The 10,763-nt window shown below is 58.5% G+C and overlaps 1 protein-coding gene across 1 annotated transcript; it reads left to right on the top strand.

The window, feature by feature from the left end:
• The first annotated feature begins 690 nt into the window (after positions 1-690).
• On the top strand, positions 691-9,203 carry S1PR3 (sphingosine-1-phosphate receptor 3). The gene is made up of 2 exons (XM_032866421.1): positions 691-758; positions 7,896-9,203. The coding sequence occupies exon 2, from the start codon at positions 8,030-8,032 to the stop codon at positions 9,164-9,166; it is 1,137 nt and encodes a 378-aa protein (XP_032722312.1). The 5' UTR covers positions 691-758; positions 7,896-8,029; the 3' UTR covers positions 9,167-9,203.
• The last annotated feature ends 1,560 nt before the right edge of the window (positions 9,204-10,763 follow it).

Genomic DNA, 10,763 nt, shown 5'->3' with positions numbered 1-10,763 from the left:
AGAATGGTAATGACGACGTCATCATCATCACTGGCCCAAACCCTCAAGGGGAGCTCTCTGGCAGGGTACTGGGTCAGGAGCTGGCCTGGGGCAGGAGCCTGGGACCCGCTGGGCCACAAGGGCACGGAGGAGGGGGACTGGAGGGGCAGGAAGAGGAGCTCAACAGTGAGGCAGCGCAGGGAACGGAGGGGGAAAGGGCAAGGAGCAAGGAGGTGGGGACATGGGGAGGTGGGAACTGGGGCGGGGAGATGGGGGGCGTGGGGGAGGCGGAGAGATGAGGCGGAGACTCGGGTGGTGAGGGGCCTGCAGCCTCGCAGGGAGGTGAGGGGGGCCGCGGGGAGGAGGGGCGGGAGGCAGAGATGGGTAGGGGACTTCAGCAGATGGGGAGGTGGGCGTTTGGGAGCTCGGAGGAAATAGAGAGGGGGCACCGTGAGGGCGGGTGGGGAGCAAGGAGGAAACCCGGAGCTGGGGGCGGAGGGGCGGAGCGCGGGCCCCGCCCCTAAGGGCCGCTGGAAAAGTTTGGGCTCCGGCTTGCGCGCGCAGAGGCTGAGCCGGCGGGTCCTGAGGACACGCGACAGGGACGACGGGACGCGGCGCCAGCGCGGTGACAGGAGCCCGAGCGACAGCTCCGACGGGGACCAATTCACCCACCCCCAGCTCCTAGACTCTCCCAGTGCCCCTGTCCCGCTGCCGCTGCCGCCTGTGAGCCGCGAAGGTCGCCAGGATGCGGGTGGCCCAGGTGCCCTTCCCAGAGGGAGGTGAGTGCGGGGGGCAAGGGCTCGGAGTCCGGGGCACCCAGCCTGCGTGGGTGGGGTGGGAGCCGCGGGGCCCACTTTTCTCACTCAAGTCTAGCCTATCCCCGGCGTCACAGTGACGGGGAGACGCACATCCCCGTCAGCCCCTCCTCCAGGCCATCCGTTGGGGTGATGAGCCGGAGCGGGGGAGAGGGAATGGTTCCTTTTTCCGTTCCTGCGACGGGCCATTGAGGAACCAGAGCCTGGGGCTCTTGTAATTACAGTGGGAAGTTCAGACTGAGCTGCACCTTCAAGACCTAAGCGAGCAGGTACCCCGCCCCGCCCCAGCCCCGCCGTCCTTTTCCTGGAACAACTGAAAGTTAGGCACCCTCCGAGCTTGAGGACCTGGGGGCTCTGGGAGTGTGTGGTTGTGGTCATTCTCCCGGGAAAACCATTCTTTTTAAATGATAAGCGCCACAGAAGTCCATTGTTTTCTTCTGTTTCTTGAAGTAGGCAGTCAGGACTGTCAGAGTCAGGGCTGGAGGATAAAGTCCCTGCTTTTGCAGTCAGGAGATGGTGAGGTTCCCACGTGCTACATTCACAGCTGAGAGAAACTTGGAAAAGGGACGGAACATGTCCTTCTTTGGCCTGACGCTAGCTTCGCCGCTTCTAACCGCCCTGGCTCCAAACGGTCTGTCTCTCTCTCTTTCTCTTTCTTCTGACGCTGGCCACTCCTGGTGACATATTTCTTTGTGGGTTTTTATATTTAGATGTAAGAGAGGAACTTGTTGTTGGAGGTTTAAAGGGAATATGTTTTGTTAGACTGATAAAGCAGGGGGAGCAGCAGGAACACGGGGCTTTTATGAACGATTATTTCAAAAGGGAGGGTCCACCCTGCCCACGATCCCCATCCCCAGCTGGAGCTCTGAGGGTTTCCCGAATGAGGCATCTTTCTAAAGTCTGGAGGCCAGAGGTTGCAGACTCTCGCTGTAGACACTCACATCTTCTTCATTCATCTTTGGAACATTTTCTTCTTCTTCAGTGACATTCTTGCCGGCATGGTTATAAAAAACAGTTCCTAGAAGTACGGGGCAGGATTAGGTCCCGCGGGTGTGTGATGGACACGATGGGGGCGGGGGGGGGGGGGCTTGTGGGGGCGGGTGTGTTGTCCTTGAGGAGTCATGGAAATGTCTGGCTCTGTAGGAGTTCTCAGGAAACTGATGCAGAGCTCAATCCAGAATGACGAACTTTGTGGCCATAGGAGGCCCACACAGTGGGTTTTCTCAGTGAACAACCTTCACATCCTGCCTTGCTCTGTCACCTGACCCCAGAGACTGCACATCAGCCCTTCGGAGCCTCCCAAGGACGGGGCTACAATGGCATCTCCCCCAGCTTCACCTTCAGAAATGCCGCTTTCCTCTTTATGTCTCCGAATTCCATAAAGTGCGTGGCTCCGCTTGTTTTTCTACCCAGTGTGGATAGCAGAAAGTGGCTTCTCTGGAAGCAGGAGTCTCACACGTTCGCCTAACAATGTTCTCAAGATGTAGGGACTGATTTTCCTCCTTCCTCCTTTCTCTGGAAATTACGGTGCTGATTTGACTCTGTGGCGTCTTTTCCCTCCTCCCGCAGACACTTCAATACCTACAGTGTATGTATGTTTCTGTGATGGGAAACTGAGCATCTGGGCATGCCATCACCTTGGCAATCTGGGGGTTGCCCTACTGTGAAGCCCCCTTTCCTTCTGCAGGACTCGGTGTGCGGGGAGCCGCTGTGCTGTGCTTTCTGGGGCCTTTCTGTCCCCTCACACACGGCCTCCTCCTTCCTGTCTAATGAGTGTGCGACCACTTCTTATGATTCCTTCGCACCCATTGATTGGGCAATTGATTAATTGCCCGAGGAGACATTCCACGAGCTTTTGGAGGTAATAGGACGTGCTTGGTGGACTCCGTCCAGTGCCGAGACTCCCACACCCCGGGGACAGTGGTGACGGCGCCTGGCATGGTCAGCTTCTGTTCTGTGTTGTTTTGCCTGTTTCTACGGCTGTGGGCGGCCCGGCAGAGAGCAGGGCCCCCGGGGATGGCTCTGTGCTCTGGAGCAAGGCCTGAGCCCTTCTCCCTGTCCCCGGGGTCAGGTTTCCGCGCAGGTCAGCATTCCAGCATTTGGCGAGCCTGCTGGTGATGCTCTTGTCACCTCCGTCTAGGTGAAGACCATTGGGGAGGGGTGGAGGCTCCAGGAGACCTGACCCCCCACTGTGGTGCACAGGAAGCAGGGCAGGGGGAATCCGATGGCCCAGACCCCCAGCCCAGCCTTGGCTTCTCTCTGTGTACAAACAGCAGATGCCACCGTGGGGACAGACGGGCTGCCTGAAGGGCCATTGTGGGCTGCGTCACTGTGGCTCTGGGAATGGATGGGAGGGACCCCACTGTTAGGACTTCTTGGGCCAGATGTCTCTTATTTGCATCGGCTCTTTGCTGCCTGGAGGAGCTCATTCCCACACACCTTCATTCATCCCACGGTAATCCAGGCGTGCGTCCAATCCTGTTACTAAGAACAAGCAGAGAAGGGAGAGTCTGAAAATGGGGGCTGAAGAGCAGAGGGTAAGGCCTCTTGTACCGAGATTGGGTGCCTTGCAGGGAGGGGACAAGCCCGGGGAATCCAGGTAAGCAAGCACAGAGGCAGACCCCGGGGCCTATGCCCAGGCTCCCGCAGCCCATCCTGCCTACGTGCGCTCGTGGGAGCGTGTCCATCTGTGTCAACAGCCGAACTTTACTTGCCCGAGACAGTCACATGTGGGAAAGCCACCGGGCAGTGGCATGCCTGCCTTTCCCGCTTCTCCCACTGGGGGATCGGGGCCTGAGCTCCCAGCTGAGTGCAGGGGTGAGGGGCCATGTGTGCACGAGGCCTCCTGCTGGGAGCTGCCTCTGAAAGTGACCACGAGGTCACTTAGAAATTTGGGGCAAGGGGAAATACTCATTAGCCAAGAAATTTCCTGGGGCAGCAAAATGGCCAGCCCGTTCTTCCTTTCCTACATTCTTGTGAACAACAACAAAAAAGTCCTGCTTTCCAAGAAATTTTGCTGGTTATCAAATGCCTGGTGTTTTAGTTCTGTTTGGAGGATGAATGACTTGATTTTCCTGGGAAAACGGACCTTTGACCAATAGCATCCTGCGTCTGACGCGGAGAATTTCCTCACTGTCTTCTTGGGCTTCTCTTGTTCACCATGACAGAGAAGCAAAGGGAGAGAGACCCCAGACTTTGTGGAAATACTTCCCTTCACTTTTTTCTTTCCCTTCTTTTTATAGTTTATTTTTCAAGTTGACATGTGTAGAGAAAGTGAGTCACTAGCCTAGAGAGCACATCTGGAACCCATCGGCCGCGCGGGCCACCCCTTCCCACAGACATGTCTCCTTGGGAAGGAGGGATGGCTGGACTCGGTCTAACCTGGGTGATGCACGGTGGAGCCACCTTCTAGAAGGGGCTCCTCCTGAGGGCCTATCCCACACAGCAGCTTCTGGGACAGGCCCGCTCCTGAGACGTGCAAGACTGCCTCCCTCAGCATCAGCCTCTTTCTAAGTTGTTTGGGGGAAATCAAGCCACAATCAGACTCTTACAATGAAAGTTAGATGGTGGTCTCCGCTGGCCGCAGATGCTTAACTTTTAAAAATAAAGCAAAACGTCATCATTTGTAATGTGTAAGTCTTGCCCCTGTGGGTACTTCTCTAGCCGAGTGCCGTTAGTCTCTGCAGGGACCCTCGGCATCAAAGCTCTTCCTAGATGCCAACACGAGGCTGAGAAATCCAAGGCAGCCCACAGACGCACAGGCACAAGCTCAGGAGGACATTCCCACCCAGGCCCCACAGCACTTGTTAGGACAATGACAGGGAGAAACCCCTGTGTCTGCAGACAAGAGTGGCTGGTGCGTCCATCCCCTGACCAGGGCAGGAATTACCAGCATCTGAGCACCCGGGGGAGCGTCCCGTTGGGAGAAGAACCCCAGGCACATTTGCAGGCTATGGGTCCCCATTTACATGAAGATCGGAAACAGGCTATGGCCCTTGAGGGGGTAAGAAGTCAGCCTGTGGCCCCTTTGGGGGTTTGTGGTGGCTGGGACGGGTGGGACAGGCTGGCTTCCCAGGAGCTGGCGCTCAGGGTGCCCGGCACTCCTCAGGATGAATGTGGCCCGAGGGCTGATGCCCCACCTGGTCCCACACACGGCTGTCTGGCTCTGAGCTGGGGGGTGGGAGGGGCAGAGCCATCTTCCCGAAAATGCAGGTCCTGCCACGCCCCTGAGAGGTGGAGATGGGACTCCCATGATGCTTTTGACCACAGATAGCAGCACTCCAGTGCATCCACAGTCAGCCTGGCCTTTGCCCAGCTCGTAACTCTTGGGATGCAGTCTATGTTCTAATGTTGCTAATCCAAAGAAAACAAGCTTTTAGATTCTAAAGAGAGCCAGATGTCTTCCAGTTACGAAAAATGCGGAGAGTAGCATTTAGCAAGAGATGTTCTGGAAAAAAAAGTGCTCTTTGAATGATGAATATTTAATCAAGGGAAATGATAATTCAAGCATTAGCAGGAAAAATACATTCGCCCTTAAGATGCACGGACTGGGTTGGCTCTCTGGTCTGCCGTACGTATCGGCGCTATTCTCATCGTGGTTGCTTACTGCTGGATACTGCCTTCACTGTTCGCTCGCTTTCCTCCTCTGCTCAGTTCTTTGACAGTCCTGCATGTGCAGCGAAGATAAGTCTTTCACTTGTCTGTCCTTCCTCTTTACGTCCAGGAGGTCCAGATCCAGCAGGTTCATGGGTGCATACGTCCCTGCCCATGCTTGCGGCCCCGGCACCGGGGTGGGGCGAGTGCAGAGGGAGGGATGGACGTGGCCAGGCGCTGTCCTGGGGACACAGGCGCAGCGGACAAGCTCCAGTTTATTGTGGTTTCCAGACCTTTCGGGTGAGGCTGCATGCAGCCCTTTCTCGCCGCCGCGGGTGTGAATTAACGAACAATTCACGTTCCTCACCCTTTCAGGTAACACGCATGTTTCTACGGTTCAGACCGTGTGGGCGCTCGCTCACCATGACTATAAGTCCTGCTCACCACGTGTGCACCATCGTTGCAGGAATGGCAGCCCCAGTGGGGGAGTGGGACTAGTGGACAGGGTGGCCACCGGCCCGTGGCCAGGCCAGGCTGCCTGGCGTGGGGCATGTGGGGCCCCGGGTCAGCCGTGTGGACCCAGCACCGGCGGGGAAACAGCTGTTCTCAGGGCGCTGCTCCCTCCGACTCCCAGCGGGGCTGGCTCTTCTCCGGGCTGTGCCCAGGGCCTGGCAAGCAGAGCAAGGCCGTGGCAGCTCCATTTGCTGCTCCCAGAGAAAGACTCATCGGACAAGCAGTAGTATAGAGCAGAGCCTTCGTGGGGCACGTGTGAGCGGACAGGCGCCATGAGAGGCCTGGTGCCCCCGTGCGGGTGTGAGTGTGAAGCCGGCCCCAGGCGGGCTCACGGGGGGTCAGCAGCGGCATTATTTCCACTCTTCAAACGACAGCCTGCGAGTTGTTGTAAGGAGCGTCTAGTAGGCTCAGAGAAGCCTCGAGGGGCTGGGCTGACTCCAGAAAGTTTGTAGACCAGGAGGGATTCGACGCGGGGTGTGAAGGATGGGCCAGAGTTAGAGAAAGGAGGGGGGCGGTGGCGGGGGCTGGCAGGACAGCGACCCACTGAGCGGACCCATGTGCCTCCAGGGGCTTCTGCAGGCAGGCACGACGCAGGGGTCCCCCAGAGGCCAGGGCCCACGGGGTTGCTGGAACGGCCGCATGCACATATTCGCAGCCTGGGAGCAGTCTCTGCGGCAAAGGAACAGAGTGGCTCTTCCTAACCTCAGACAACCCAAGCACCCCGGTGGAGTGGAGGGTCTGACAGCCTCCCAGGCCCCAGGCAGCAACCGCGAGCCTGGGAAGCAGTGACCTAGAGGGTGCTGGGAGCGGGGCACCCCCGGAGTTACCTCTCCTTCTCTGAGAGCAGCCCCCAGCGCTGCATCCCTGGGTCCTTCCAGGACTGAGACCCTCTCGGGCCTTGCTGGTACTTGGCAGTGTGCTCAGATCCCACCACACCCCAAAATGCAGACCCCGTATCATTTGGGGAGCTGTTTGTCTCTGAACCCAACTTAGGGCTATGACTAAACATTGTATAAGTAAAGAAAGTCATCGCGGGGTACTCATGGAGGGCTGCTTCTAGCTAACCTTATTTGATTGTAGCAGATACTGAAACACATGTTTCTAATTTACAATCAGTGGATCCACTGAAAGCCACATCCAGCTGTGTCGTCCCATGAGGTGATGAGCAGGGCCCCTGGTGAGAGTGGGAAGTATTGGGAGGGGAGAGGGGACTAAATCCGGGGCTGTTGAGGGCCCAGCGCTCGGCTTTGCGCCTTCACTGTCTCCCTAGACCCCCTCCTAGGGAGACCCCCCAACAGCTCACGCGCATGGCTCATGCGCATGGCTTCAGTTTTGGGGTTCAGGCAGTTTGAGCTTTCAGCCAAGTGCAGAGTCCAAGTGCTCGTCCCTGCCTTCCCCGGTGGACGTCTGGGTTTGGGTTCCGTCGCGCCTCATGCTCCCTTTCCTTCCGTGGCCGTGCGTCCCTGTCTCTGGCCTCTCCTGGGGGCTGTCGGGACCCGACTCTGTCTCCAGCCCCGGTCCCAGGGACGCCGTTGGGACATCGAGCAGGTGCTCCCACTGTGTGGCTCGGGCTCCCCGGGTCTTCCTGGGGCCGTCATTCTGATTCCATCCTATTGTGTTGTCCCGGGATGATCCTGTTTGTCTCCAGGTCACGGGATTCATGGTTTGGCCGCTCCCGCGTCATGCTTGAGGGTGCGTGGTTAGCACTTCCGAGTCCTTGGGGTTTCCTGAGGGACATTTATTTGGATCTATATGTCATTACAGGAGTGAACGATCGTGGAGCTCACATACTGATCTCCCTCCTGGGGGGTTGCAGGTATGAGGTGGCTTCCCTGGCCACCTCAGCCCCCCAGGGAGCTCTGGGGCCCCGTGTGACCAGACGTTTGCATACTTGTGGGGTTTAAGGGCCTTCCTCCGACATTGTTGCTGTGGCTGCTGCCCCTAGGTGGTCTCAGAGCCCCTTAATCGCTGGGCACCCCTGTTTTATCTTTGCAGGCTCCTGCTCTGCCCACCCTGGCTGGGGTCCAGCCGGGGCCACCACGGAAGCCTGAGCCTGAACGTGTTCTCCGGCCATGGACGTGCCCAGGGCGCCCTCTGGTGGGATCTGGAGCTGAGCCTCTGCCCAAGCGATGGCCGTGGTCCCGACACCGCGACCCAGGTCCTCCCCTGGGAACCAGACCCTGTATGAGCACTACAGCTATGTAGGCAAGCTGGAGGGCAGGCTGAAGGAGGCCCCCGAGGGCAGCACGCTCACCACCGCGCTCTTCCTCGTCATCTGCAGCTTCATCGTGCTGGAGAACCTCATGGTGCTCATCGCCATCTGGAAAAACAACAAGTTCCACAACCGCATGTACTTCTTCATCGGCAACCTGGCCCTCTGTGACCTGCTGGCCGGGGTCGCCTACAAGGTCAACATCCTGATGTCAGGCAGGAGGACGCTGAGCCTGTCTCCCACCGTCTGGTTCCTGCGGGAAGGCAGCATGTTTGTGGCCCTCGGCGCGTCCACGTGCAGCCTGCTGGCCATCGCCATCGAGCGGCACTTGACCATGATCAAGATGCGGCCGTACGACGCTAACAAGAAGCACCGCGTCTTCCTGCTGATCGGAATGTGCTGGCTCGTGGCCTTCTCGCTGGGCGCCTTGCCCATCCTGGGCTGGAACTGCCTGCACGACCTCGCCGAGTGCTCCACCATCCTGCCCCTCTACTCCAAGAAGTACATCGCCTTCTGCATCAGTGTCTTCACAGCCATCCTGGCCACCATCGTGGTCCTGTACGCGCGCATCTACTTCCTGGTGAAGTCCAGCAGCCGCCGCGTGGCCAGCCCCCACAACTCGGAGCGCTCCATGGCACTGCTGCGGACCGTGGTCATCGTGGTGAGCGTGTTCATCGCCTGCTGGTCCCCACTCTTCATCCTCTTCCTCGTCGACGTGGCCTGCAGGGCGAGGGAGTGTGCTGTGCTCTTCAAGGCCCAGTGGTTCATCGTGCTGGCCGTGCTCAACTCGGCCATGAACCCTGTCATCTACACGCTGGCCAGCAAGGAGATGCGGCGGGCCTTCTTCCGGCTGGTGTGCACCTGCCTGGTCCGGGGCTGGGGCACCCGCTCCTCGCCCGCCCAGCCCGCCCTCGACCCCAGCAGGAGCAAGTCCAGCGGCAGCAACAACAGCAACCCTTCGCCCAAGAGCAAGGAGGACCCTCCCCAGAGAGCCGCCTCGCCCTGCATAACCGACAGGAACAAAGCCCTGCAGAATGGGGTCCTCGGCAAGTGAGAGCAGCCGCCTCCAGGAGCGGGATCCTCGCACGCCTGCGGGACGGGGAAACTCTGTACGCAGCCGTGGCCTTATTTATCGTGTGCCTCACCCTGGGAGCTCCAGAGCAAGGACTCGGGAAACCTACTTGCCAATAGCCTGCGTAGCGTGGACGTCACTTAAGGGGGGGGACCTGGTGACTTGCCAGCTTAGTCCACGATAGTGTGCCCTGTCCGCTTCGGCTCCAGAGTCTTCTGAATGTCCCTGGCTGCGGACGTGATCGGCTGCCTTCCCCTGAGTCCCAGTGGCCACTGTCTGTGGTGCCGGCAGAGGGAAGGTCACAGGCCGCACAGCGTATGGCGTGCCTCGCCGAACGTCACGGTGATGTTTGGGATCTTTGCACTACATTGTGCATGGAGTGGATGCTGGTATATCTGTCACATCCAGGTCACCGAGCACTGGTGTTTCAAACATCTGCCATCGGTACATGTCACCGGCTCCCTCGTGTGAGGGCAGCACGTGGCATGGCATAAGGATGTGGCTGGAAACCAGGTGGAGTCCCGGTCTCCTCAACTGACCTGAGGGCTCATGTTCAGCAGGCTTGGCTTGAAGTCCCAGAAATGGCTGCTCCCTGGAGGGTCTCGAGGGTGCGGGTTGGACCCAGAGAGATCGGAGAGCCAGAGAACTCCAGGGTCTGTGTCCCTGCTTCTCCTCTGTCTTCTGTCCCTGTGGAATCCTCCATCCAAAATCTTACTAGCCAAATCATGTAGTTGTTGGGGTTCCTACAGATCCCAGAAAAGCCAGCCAGGATCTCCCAGGAGGCTGTCCCCAGGCCCACCAGGAAGAGAACCGGCATTGGAAGAGGGGACCAACACCGTGGCCAGAAGCCGGAGGCTGCGGTCTGTGTAACGTGATGGAACGTTTGTCCTGAATGCGGAGAGCTTTACTTGCTCCTGTGTGGAGTCTGATTCTCTTTGATCAGAGAACTGAGTCAGTGGCCCCGGGTTGTCCCCGTGGAGCAGCTGGGACGGTCAGCAGCTCTCCCCATGCCCCAGCTGAGCCCAACAGTGCCATGTCAGGAGCGCATCTGGGATCCGGGCGTTTGCGCGATCTTCAAGGAAATGGAGTGATGCCGTCACCCCCTCTTCAGTGTAGGTTGGCCCTGTGCCCCCGTTAGCAGGGAGTTGCTTAGAAGGCGTTTCTGTGCATGCCTTCCCCATGGATTCCAGCAGCAGGACAAATGGACGAGGAGAACGTGCACTCGTCTGTAAAGATCTCATAACCACAGAGGTGATGTGCTCGGTTCTTGGTAGAAACAGCACAGAGCAACCTTCCAAAGGACTCCACTTGGGCAAGCCCACGTCAGAGCCCCTGGGGTCTTCTGATTCGCGGGGCCCTTCGACCGAGTCAAGACTCAGGAGATGTGTCGATAGGTTAGCTCTCGAGAAGCTGGTCCTGCGTGCTGTCCGATGTACGTTCCCTGATGGAGGAACATTTCTGTGGTCCTGGGCGGTCTCCACGTACTGACCAAAGACTTCCCCATTTTTGTTATTGAGAGCGAAGTCCTGTCTGTCAGGAGACGCTCAGTGGCGGCCTTCGTGTTGGCTTCCTTCCACAG

Source organism: Lontra canadensis, unplaced genomic scaffold (assembly GCF_010015895.1).
Source record: "Lontra canadensis isolate GAN:19392208 unplaced genomic scaffold, GSC_riverotter_1.0 scaffold31, whole genome shotgun sequence".
In the NCBI taxonomy this organism is placed as follows: Eukaryota; Metazoa; Chordata; class Mammalia; order Carnivora; family Mustelidae; genus Lontra; species Lontra canadensis.
This window is presented reverse-complemented; position numbering and strand designations above follow the sequence as displayed.